This window comes from Mytilus edulis, chromosome 3 (genome assembly GCF_963676685.1).
Source record: "Mytilus edulis chromosome 3, xbMytEdul2.2, whole genome shotgun sequence".
NCBI classification, from domain to species: Eukaryota; Metazoa; Mollusca; class Bivalvia; order Mytilida; family Mytilidae; genus Mytilus; species Mytilus edulis.
Genome location: NC_092346.1, coordinates 27467364 through 27479976, shown reverse-complemented (window position 1 = coordinate 27479976; position 12613 = coordinate 27467364). Strand labels below are relative to the sequence as shown.

Sequence of the window (12613 nt, the reverse complement as noted above, 5' to 3'; positions counted from 1 at the left end):
GAGAAATTACAAATTATTCTCAAATTAGACCGTGTTTGGATCCATTACGTCAATTTTATAGCGATTTTTATTTTTTAGATGAATGAATTTGTGAACATATTAGCTGAGATCACTTTCAGCAAGTGTGTTGAGGTGTTACTTTATTCGTTTTTTATGTCTCGCACCCAGAACCACAAACCACAGATAAAAAACAGGTCCATTTACAAAAATGACACGTTTTTATTAAAAAATATGTAAATTGGTATTGGTGGTAAAAGCTGTTTAACAATAACCTAGAGGAAAAAAATATAACACACGGAAAACTAATCCATTTTAATAATGGTATATAATATAATTTATTGAAAAAATATATGTTTTTTTGACATAAAAGTTGTTTAATGACATGTATGTATTCATAACATGATTGAACTTGCTTTTAAGTACATGTATTAGGATGTAGCTTTGTTGATTGATAACAACCATATAATACTTTAAGTTACTAGTGTGTAAATAGTGAGAAAGAAGGGCAAAAGGGGGGGGGGGGGGGGGGGGCAAATAGAGAAAGGGGGAAGGCTGAAATGAATATTATCAATACAAGACCAAAGAATTGGTAGAAAATTTCAGAATAGATTTCTTCACATATGAGAAGAATTTGGAGAAAAAGGGACATGTATGACATCTCTTTTTACAAATTAAAAAAATGAAGTCCACAGTATAATGGGAGGTACAAAATGTTTTTTTTAGGAATGATTCGAGTACATTTTTTTTGAAGTACAAAAAATAAACCTCCCCAGTAAACCAAACAACCATTTTTAAATTAATCTTATCTATATATTGCTTGTATATTTTTACCAATTAGATTTTTAGTGCTTGTTAGATCATAGACCTTTGTGTTTCTTTTTCAAGTGAAGACCATGTAAAATACAAATTTACAAACTTGTTTCAATTTATCAAAGTCAGGTTGGAGCCTCGCTAATCTTCCACAGTAATCCATGTATTACTTACTTCATGTAAAGAAACATAAATTAGCGATGGGGAGTAGTGATTTTGTCACACGATGTCTACCCAACAGATAGTATTGGGTATCTATATCGACAATGGATGTCAACACAGTAATAAACCCACTGACCTGTTGGTAGGTATTTTTACCTGATTATAAAGGTAAAGTTTTTCACGTTTTTGACTGACATCTCAATAACATCCATTCCTATAAACTATTATTTTTCAATATCGTACCCGTAATATTCGTCGGGAAGAAAAGGTCCTAAATTCTTTATTAGAGGTCTTTTGGTATGTTTATGAATAAAATTACATGTACCTGAATAGCATGTAATTAAAGAATGGAGCCAAATATTTCATTAATAAATTGTAAGGTCTTTAGGTATACAGGTACAGATACTTAAATGTGAAAAACAGATTGAGCCTAGGGTTGATTTGCATAATAATATTAATAGCAATAGGTACATTAAAAAAATAAGAAATGAGGTAGTTTTGACATGATTTATGTAGTTGGTGATTTCCATTTATGTAAAAATTTTAAAAAGTTATATATACTGTAAAATATGGTATAAGTGGTTTATACTCCAATGCAAATCAGGATGTTGATGTTGAAATGAAGAAATTAAAAAAACACAAACAAGGGTACAACCAGCCAGTTTAAAAGGGGGCTCCAATCCAGGATAAACAGGGGTTCAAACCCTATGTCCCCATTCAAAAGCAAACAATCAGGGGATCAACTCCCACTCCACCCCACCCTTTTCCCCTCTTACTATCCTCTACTTACAAATAATGTAAGCTAGTGAGCATCTTAAAAATTCATATGCAGTTTTTATATTCAAGTTCTATAAGTGAAGGACGCCTCTGGGTGGGGGAATTTCTAGTTGCATTGAAGACCTGTTGGTGACCTTCTGCTGTTGTCTGCTCTATGGTCAGGTTGTTGTCAATTTGGCACATTCCCCATTTCCATTCTTAATTTTATTTTTAATACAATATGTGTTTGAATTGAAGATGTATACCAAAATTGTTTCTTGGAATTTTTTTAACAATTTTTGTATATACATGTAGTATATGTCCTGTACAGTTGACATACTGTGGATTCATTTAGTTTTGATGATTGAGGGAATATTGCACTTCCATTGATATTAAATATATTGGTTTTCCAAATTCTGAATTCAAGCTTAAAGAAAATTTGTTTTTCATTAGACATTTAAATTCCTGTTTCAACTTTCCTGATGATATGAAATATCATCCAAATAATAATGATTGGACAGTAAATATTTTCTATAAAGTCTAGAGCAATATAGGTCCCAGGAAGTTTCTTATTGAAGTGTTTCATGTTTTCCCATATTTCTCTTTATTTGAAGATTTAATGTTGTTCAATTTTCCTCTTTAAGGTAAATAAACAGATTTGTTCTCGGTTATCTTGTTTGACAACTTGAACAAATGCCAGTTTAACGAAATTCTGTACAAGAAAAGAAGGAAATGAGAATGCGTCTATTTCAGTGTCAAGGTCAAAAGGATGGCTTAGTCTTAAAGTACATATAATGAAGATGATACAAACTTGACTGTAAATATTTATGTTTTTAGTCTCGGTGACAAGGATGTTTGTCCTGTTGTTTGCTACAATAAAATCAACTTGGTACTTGAAATATATCCAATATTATGGTAGAGAGGAGTTTGACATCCATGTTAGTGAACTCTAGAGGTTATTTATTGGGATTTGATTCGGAATTATATTTTTGTTTTGCTTTTTGTCAATGCTGTCATGGTGTCTGCAGATGGCATAAAATAATTAAGTGTTAATTTTCTAAAGGGATAATAGCTGTGTCAAGTCAATAAACAAAGTCGTCTTTTTCATCAAAACAAATTGGACATTCCTACTGCACTTTACTCCTGGCTCAGTTTGAAGGAAACATACAACACACGCCAACATAGAAACTGAAAAAAAAACAGTACTCAAAAAATAAAAAGTAAGAAACATAACCCCCACCATAAACCAGAAGTAAATTCAGGTGTTCCAGAAGGGTAAGCAGTGTGGATGGTTAAATGGAATTATGAAAATAGGGAATGTGTCAAAGAGACAACAACCTGACCAAAGAGCAGAAAACAGCCCAAAGCCACCAATAGGTCTTCAACACAGCAATAAAATCCTGCACCTGGAGGCAGGCTTCAGCTGGCCCCTAAACACAATTGTGTATGGTGCAAAATTAACCATTTTGTGAACTTATTGCAGTAAGTGAAAACTAGATAGAAATAAGAAATCTGTAAAATGTTGATTCAGTGGCGGCTCCAGGGGGGGGGTTCCGGGGGTTGGAACCCCCCTTTTTTTTGGAAGATCAATGCATTTGAATGGAGACCAGTAGTTGAAAACCCCCCTTTTTAAAATGGCTGGATCCGCCCCTGTGATTGGTTAACTATGAAAAGTAAGATTCATACACAAATATTCGGCTAATTTTAGACACTTATCCTAGTGCCATAGAACCTAACGTTTATGTAAGCTGTGAGCCATAATTTAAAGTTTGCTTTTCCTTTCTGGTCATGTACCAGTCACACGGTCAATTTTGTACAATTTTCTTAATCACAATGTTGTTTTTTTAAGTGAATTAATGAGCCGTTACATAATTTTCTGTTTTCTTTGAGATAATGGAAAAGAAAGGATATTGCGTATCATTTCATGTCAAAAATTGAAATTGCTGCACGCAAATGAAAATGCAAACTTTCATTGCTATTGACATTCCAACTGCACAAAATGCATTACTTTTTCAATTCCCGCCTGTCAGGGACTCAGATGCAAATCCAGAATTTGAGTTAAAAGGGGTTGCAACTCAGAGATATAAGCTTAGTGAAATAAGTTGAAAATGTTTATTTGTTTTATAAGTTAAAATTATATATTAATTGAGGTGAATGCAGTAGAATTTATTTTTGTGGTCCAAAGGTTTTGATCAACAAAATTTTGCAAAGGAACAACAATTTTGGTGTATTTTGAAATAGAAATAACAGTGAGGACCAGCAGATTTTCTTCAAAGACCATTGAGGGGGAAAGATTTCAAGAACTCTGGTGCACTCTGAGCACTCTTGTGTGCAAACTGCCCCACCCCTCAACAAAAATGAAAAAAAAACCGTTATTGGCTTTTATATTTTTGAAATTTTTACAAGGACCAATCTGAAAGAAATAATTATTGTGATTGTGACAGTATAGTTCCAAAGATATACTGGTTAATTTCTATGGTCAGGATTGGAATGTTTGCTGCATATTTTTACAGAAAAAAGAATAAAACAATGAATTAAACTTTGATGGATTTTATAGAAAACTATCTCGGTTATAAAAGTTGGATTAATTAAATTTAGCTCAAGGTTCATAAATACGTATTGTTGCCAATACTAATTCTTGTTTACAAAGAAGAAATATTGTTCATTTACCAAAAAACAATGACTACTTGAAAATTTTGACACTGTCCTAAATAGTCTTTATGTAGAACCACCCATTTATAATTAGAAAAACATGAACATCCTTAATATCTTTAATTTTGTATAGTACCACCTTGATTTAAGAAACAGTACTATAGTATATATAGTCGAATAGAGTGCACCTAATAAACTGTACTATCTGATTGGCATCACAGGTGTCATATCATTGTTTACCTGCAAGAAGTGACATTGCTCATTTAATATTTGATGTTCATTGAGATCACATTGTTTTTTCGGTAAGAGTTTTAAATTTTCTTGTTAATTATTTAAAAAGAATATGTTAAAATTTGATTTATAGTTTTTTTGGCTTTTCAAATCAAGGTACATGATTTTAAGGCTTTTCAAAGTATTATTAGAAATTAATTGTTATTTCATTTTTAATTAGAAATGAACCTTGAATTATGAGATTATTAAAATAAGAAAAAATAGTACATATTGATGATGAATTAGTGTTTATTATTCAGTGGCAAATATTACATATATATCAGAACATGAAAATGTTAATGTGATATGGATACAAGTATAAGTATCTTAATTGTGTATGATTTGAAATAAACAAACCATAGGAGAGAATTATCTCCCATTCCTGAACTTACTGTGACATGAATTTGTCGGGAAACTTGTTTCAATTAGGTAACAAAAGTGTAAAGAAATTTGTATGAGATTTCTATTTTTGGAATGAATATAGAATATAGAATCTGACAATTACATATTCAGATGTAAACTTTCATTTTGGATAAAGAAGTTTTCAAAAAAGTTTTAAACTTTTTTTTCTGAGTACTGATCTGACGCACCAGAAGTGAGCAATGAATGACAAATGTTTCCCAAACAAAGCTTCAAGATTTAAACCTCATTATAAATCACCGAGCTGACCCCAGCTATTTGTTTACTGCGTCACATTGTCAAGACTTTTTTTTAATGTCTTCCTCATCTTGTGCATTAACAGGATCTGTCTAATTGTATCGTCTATCGTATCCTGCCACTGCCCCGCCATATGATATCGGACATTGCATCATGACTTGATTAATTGTGCCGATTACTGGATAGAGATTTGATGTCTTTTGTCTGCAGTTATTTGACAAAATGACAATGCCTTTCACACTGGAGTCATTTTCTTCAATTATGAAGTGCTCCTAATCTTCATTATGAAAATATTTTTCACAAAACAACAATACCAATAATCAGTTTGACGGATGAGAAGTCAGCTACAAAAAGAGACAATGACTGGCCTCAGTCAACAACGGCATTGCGGCAATACCGATTCACAAAATTAAACTCTATTCTCAAATTTGAGATTGTTTCTCCGGGCGTACATGGTGCATATAGTTCTTTGCTCAATTGAACTGAAATTAAAAAAAGAAAATAAATGCACAAAAAAACAATTTAGACTGTAAGGCATGATATTTGTATGTAGAAATCTTTGATGAATTTTATAGAGCAATTTTTCAAAAAGAAAGATATGTAGCTACTTGAAGTTTGTTTGTTTTTACCATGATGTTAAATGAAATATTTATAGGGTATACCACTTGATTATCTTCAGAAGTTTTTTTTTCTCAATAAATCATACACAAATTTTGTTAAAAAAGGGGGGTATTAAAACAGTGGCAGTCAGTCTACCATTAGTATATCTATTTTACTCTGTCAACGAAGTAAACATTGTAGAAAGATGATATTAAAAAATAAATGAATGTCACACTAATGTTAGCCTTGATTGTTTTGATGTAAAATTTATTGCAAATGCTAAAATATGTGGAGTGGAAAAACAGCTACAAGATTGTTCAGATGAAGTTTTAAAGGCTATGATGAACTTTTGTCTGCAGGTTTTGTCCATGTTTTCACATGATTTGATTGTTTTTTAATATTAATATTTAATCACTATTGTTATTAAAAAAATATCAATTTCCTTGGACTATATTGAAATATTAATTACCATTATCCTTAGAACATGATGTGAATTAATATTTTTGTGTGATTCACATGAAGATAGAAGCCTGACAGAGGTTCAGTTACACCTGCCAGTTCGATACTTTTCAAAGATTTTATTGTTTTATAATGTTTGAGCAGACGTAAAAAAGTGGTCATATGATACACTGATAAAGGGTGGTCAAAGATAAGCGTGCTCCCTCGACTGTGTAGAGATGGAGCCACTCACACAGAAGTAATGTTGGTGTAAATATTTACCCAAGTTGTGGAAAAGTGATTAGTTTTGGGATAGACATGCTTGACTGATTTATTTTCTTGATTTATGTAGTGAGATAAGGCTCCTATCCTATTGTATCAGATAGTCGAAGCATCTGCTGCACTACTTTTATTGCTTTTCCCCTGTACGCTAGGGTCTTTTGCTATTTCATTTATCTTGCATAGTTCTTGCCCTGCCCATTAAACACGGATTGGGAATTAATTTTGTGATTAAAACTAAAATCGTTACAATTTGTGTTTATTTGTAAGGCGATGTGGTGCTCTCGTTTATTATGGTTTAAGATCCTGTTCTTATTTGGCTTCACTATTTTCTATTGTTGACAGAGCGAACAAAGGACGGTATTGTTAAGATCAGGTTTTTAGTGGACATTGAAGTGGGCCGGGATACAGATGTTTAAATATTTTCGGAAGTTTCATTCAGAACGGTTTGTGTGAAAATTTAGTTAACTGTGGATTTTATTGACGTCTGCATTCATTATTGGATTTTTAATGTTTAACGTGAAGTTCAAATAATTATACATTTGGAAATATATACATGAAGGTATGTAATTTATTTGATTAAGGAAAATATGTATGCATAGTAATTAATTTATGATCATATTAATAAATGTTCAAAAAATGCTTTAGATAGATTATGTATCATAGAACAGGGATATAATTTTGATTAAAGATATCTACATGTCAGAAAACTATATCTTTTTTTCAGGGCGTTAGTATAAATAAAGGAATATAGTGAAATAAATATTTGCCTTTAATTTATTTATCTGTAATTAATAACCAACCACTGCTACATAAAACTATCATAGTAGTTTAATCAGATTTCAGATTAAAGATGTGAAAACTAATTTCTATGATAGCGAACATATAAAAGTTACATTCCCTCGTCAGATTGTTTTAGAAAATATATATATTAAGTTTATACAAATCGGTTTACAAAGGAAATTGAAAGATAGAAGTTTGTACACAAAGATGAGGGTCTTGACCTCTTGTCAACATCATCAAAGAGTAAGATTGACCTTAGAAATGTATACACCTGGTTTAAACAGGTAAAAATTCACCATTTACTTGGTCTATTACTGCAAGGTAAAGTCACATTTTTTGCTTCACTGCTACTTTACAATGTAAGTTATCAGTTATGAATTATATAATGTTAACTTAAAAATTTTAGGGAGGTATTGAATTATAAAATGTTAGCTTTAAATTTGAGGGAGGTATAGAATTATGAAATGATTTTATAATCATAACAATTTTATCATACTTATTTCTTTTTAGTTATTAATGATATGAATTTGTGTATTGCTAAATTGATATTTAATTGAAGTTTTATTTAAATTTTGGGAGTTTTTGCAATTGATTACTTTGTTTATATATTGTTTATGTTAGTTTAGGTGAAAGTATTGAACTGACGGAAGTTCGTTAGCTTTGTTTTTTATTTCGTAAGATAATTAAATATTGGAAAAAAGTTACCTGGTTTATTTTTAAACTGGGCTTGCCAGACTGTTTCCTTTTTCCTGATAATTCATGTTCACTTTTATTGCATTTTAAGATTTAAATGAATTCCAACTGTGATTTTGAAAATCTTCTTTTCTTCTATCACAATTATCAGTGATGCACTAGAATCAGAATGATTTACAAGAAGATAGGAATTCATTCAATGTAATGGTATCAATTTATCTTATCTGAATTTAAATTTAAACTTTTTTTTTAAAACTTTAATGATTTTATTGAAAAGTTGCATCAAAAACAGAATGATGTATGTGGTTTCTAAGACAGAATTGGCTAACAAACTGCTTTGCAGTGGTTTAGATAATTTTACTTAGAATTTTGCAAGAAAGCAAAAAGTTGTTTTTCAGTTCTTAATTTTGACATTAACTTCGTCTGTTCACAATAAGCCTTAAACTTTTATTACAATTTGCTTTAAAAAAAAACATAAAATTTGATATATAAAGTTTATTATTCATAAGATAAAGTTTATAAAAAAATATGATTGAAGAAAAATAAACTTTTTTCCATACCATTATCATAACCAGTTCTGAAATTTATAATGGGGTCGTGTTACGGTGTCATTGACACTATTATGTTTATCAAACATATGTAAAAACGATATGATCTATGGTATATGTTTATCAAGTGATAAGATCTGTAAACTAACCCATGTAAAACTTCTGTCATCTAGCTACTGTATTTGTCAAACTTTTTGAACTTTTTGTTCTTGTAAGTGATCTTGCTACTGTATCCATTAACCTTTTTATGGAAGTTTGGGATAACAGTAGTACCATTGTGTTTGTTACCCTTTTGACTAAATGTATTGTTAACTCTGTCACATCTATACAAGACCTGTTATGTTTTTCGTAACCTTTTGTAATCTTGCCTGGGAAGTATCTGTCAACTCAGCCAAAATGGTTTGTTTCCTCATGACATAATGTTAGCATTTGCTGTCAAATTGTTGCACTGACATGTCATATATGTCAACACTTTCTTCTGCTTCTAGTAAATGTCAACTCTTATACCAGTACACCTACTAAAAACCACTTATCACTGGATTTTATGAAAGAGATAAGTTCTAGAGAGAGTTTTGCATCTGTAGCATTTTTCTTAAGATTTATAGGATATTTAGAGTGTTTGCAATGAGACAGCAGCCCTATACAAAAAACAACCCCAAAAACAGACATGTATAGGTCACATACCTTCTTCAATCATAGAAAGTTAGATAGTCATCTAGACAATATATCAATGTTTGTCAAACTTAAAATGTTTTGTTTCATTGTATTATATGACTGTATCATATCTTCATCTATTTGGCCCTATCCAACATAGCATTGTTTTCTAGTGGCATATTAAGATGTGGGTCCAGGATTTTGAAAAAGAGGGAAGGGGGGGGGGGGGGGGGCTTGCCCTTTTAAACTTGACCAAGTTAGTAGTGGAACTGGTAAAAAGTCTGGATTTACCTAAAATGAAGCTCAAAAGGGGGACCAGGGCACTTTGCCCCCTGAGTTGCACCTGTTTTCTCCACTTCATTCATGTTGTTCCACCTTGAAAAAACTACTACAGTACATTGACTGACACTCAGGTTGTAATTTTGAGTTCATTCCACTTCTATCTTATTTGACTAGGATTGTCGGTTTTCCTGTTGCAGGCCGTATTTTTAAAGTTAACCAGTCGTTCCACCAAGTATAACCAATCAGTGGCTGATACAGGAAAGGGGGGGGGGTTAGAACTCCTCTTTTATTTGGATGAACAATGCATTTCAGTTGGGACATATAGTTTGAAACCCCCCCCCCCCCCCCCTTTATCCTGGGTTGGGAACCCCGTTTTAAAAAAGGGTTGGATCCGCCCCTGCCTAATAATTTCTATTTTCTCAACATGTATGAAATAATTGCCACTAGATTTTAAACAAGCAACTTTCAATTGTTTAAGAGTACTGGTATTATATAACATAGGCAATAAATAATGAACGAAAAAAAATTGGTACTGAACTTTTTTGAATGGAAAATAAATGCAAATGCATAGCTTTATATATAAGGCCTTAATTTAGGGATGCTTGCTTTCAGTTTGATCAGATATATCTACCAGTATATTACCGATTTCTAATGTGAAATACAGATTCTATGCTCTGAACACAAAAACTTGGGATTCTTTTACTGTGATTCATACTGTTGTATTTTCTAAGACAATTACATTTCCAGTACTCTCTTTAAATGTTGTCTGAGAAGTATAGTCATTAATGTTCTATGTACAGCTTATACCACTTGTAATGTTGATTATACGTTCCAGTGTGCCACTTGAGTATCAGATGTGTAGAAGCATCTGAATTTGGACTTTTGGGCAAAACAATATTCATAAGTTTACAGAAAATATACATGTATATATAAACTATTAGTTTGTAAAATGTAAATATTATTTTTTTCCAAGTGGTCAAACCATATTGTATGTTGTGAAATATACAGTTTTACAAGTGGTCATCTTGTTGGGAAATTGCCTAAATTTTGCATTCATCCAGTCTAAATCAACCTTGTTAAATTCTTCGTCTTGCAGGGGTTATGTTCTTTGTTTAAAAGGTCATAGGTCACAGAAAAATTGTGTTTACTTTTAAAAACAATATGGTTCACATTTATAATTTTTTTATTGTAAAAACCTGAATTATACAGAATGTGAAGGTCAAAGATCAGAGTAATCAAAAAGAAATTTAATAAGATGATCTTTCTTAATGGTAAGACCAAAAGATCAGGTCATAAAAGGACTTTTGAAGTGTTCAGAATAAGGATTGGCAAATGTTGCTTCTCCATGTGTGTTGATCTTTTATAAGTCCTTTAATTTACTTTTTTCAAGATGTGACTCAAATAAATGCAGCCTGGTACATTTAAAGAGATTCTTGGAAGACTTCAGATAATCCCATGTCTGACTAAAAAGACCTCTTTAATTCATTCGTGTAACACTAACAAACTGCTGCATATTTGTTTGTTTGTATTCCTTTTTTATACGCCCGTCTTTTAGACGGGACGTATTATGGTATACTGTTGTCCATCCGTCCGTCTGTCCGTCCGTCGTCCACACTTCGGACAATAACTCAAAAACACTTTCACCAATTTCCATGAAACTTAAGTGAATTGTTTATATCTATTGACATAAGCTCCCTTTCGTTTTTTTTTAATTTCAGATTTTAAGTTTTGGATTTATGGGGCTTTATTCATAAAAAAGGGGGGATTTTTAACACTTCGGACAATAACTCAAAAAGGCTTTCACCAATGTCCATGAAACTTTGGTGAATTGTTTATATCTATTGATGTAACAAATAATACTAAATAAAATCTGATGAAAACATAAAATTTGTAAAATCTTTAGTTCAATTTAAAACATTAAATTTCTTGTAAAAAATAGGTTCCATGAATGTCATACGTTTGTACTATTATTGAATGGTGAAGGATGAAAGCACATAAGCAGTCCTATGATAACCTTTTTTACTATCTAAGCTATGGATAAAAATCAAATACTGTTTTTGCATATAGGATGTTTTACTCTTGTTAAAATTGGTTGCAATTGAAATCACAAATGATACTTTAGCATTGCAGCTTTTTTATAGAGTTCGTCTTTGGTGGAAGGGTTGAGCGCAATAAAAAATGTTATAAAACATAACTAGTCTACAATAGCACATAATAAGTGAACAAGTGACAACATGAAAATCCTAACATGTGACTAAATATTCCTTAAATGTTAAAGGGTGTCATTTTATGAAAAAAAATAAGAAATCAAGTCTCCTAAACATTTATCAATATGATCATCTTGTGAATATTCTAAACAATAAAAAGGTAATAATCATTATCCACCATATTAAGCACCATTTGAACAACTTTTGCATACATCTTTGTATAATTTAGTATGGATTCCTTACTGTGTTCAACAGAATCTAACTATGAGCAATATACCCCAAGAAAATTACCTTCTTTCAAACTACTATAAAATTTGGAAATCAGCCATAGAATTACTAAAACCCATAATCATATATCACTTTCCTTATATTGCATTGAAGACTTCTATGTTATATGCCAATGTTAATGATATTTGTTTTTTATGCTAAATATTGAAAAGCTGAACTAGGTTTAATCATCAGTGTCTTCTTCACTGTAATCACTGTCCTCATCATCAGAAAAATCCTCATTTTCATTCTCAGAAGAGGCCTCCTCATCATCAATGAAATCTTTATCTTCATCATCAATGAAATCCTTACTTTCATCACCTACTTCCTCATTTAGATCATAACTTTCAGTAGAGTCACTTTCACCATCTTCACTTTCCCTGTTATCTTTTTGCTGCTCCTCATTGTCATTGTAGTCTTTTTTGCCATTTTTATACGCCTGTCATCTTTCAAACAACGGGCGTATCATGCGCTAAAGCGCAGCCCTTTATTTATAAACATTTCATTTGTTTTAATTGTATCGATAATGAAATGAGCAAAAGCAACAACAAAAAA

At 31.4% G+C, this 12613-nt stretch overlaps 1 protein-coding gene across 7 annotated transcripts in view; it reads left to right on the top strand.

The window, feature by feature from the left end:
• The window catches only part of LOC139516124 (kinesin-like protein KIF26B), a 122258-nt gene that overhangs the window by 21401 nt on the left and 88244 nt on the right, over positions 1-12613 (top strand). Inside the window, exon 1 of one of the 7 annotated variants that reach the window (XM_071305994.1) lies at positions 4640-4682. The exons of 5 other annotated variants lie outside the window; for them this stretch is intronic. Coding sequence is in view for 1 of the 2 variants with exons in the window: in XM_071305993.1 (XP_071162094.1) it covers positions 7181-7186 (6 nt within the window). In the remaining variant the exon portion in view is untranslated. Of the gene's footprint in view, positions 1-4639; positions 4683-6633; positions 7187-12613 lie in introns of those variants that run through there. One more of the 7 variants, XM_071305993.1, reaches the window with a different exon arrangement.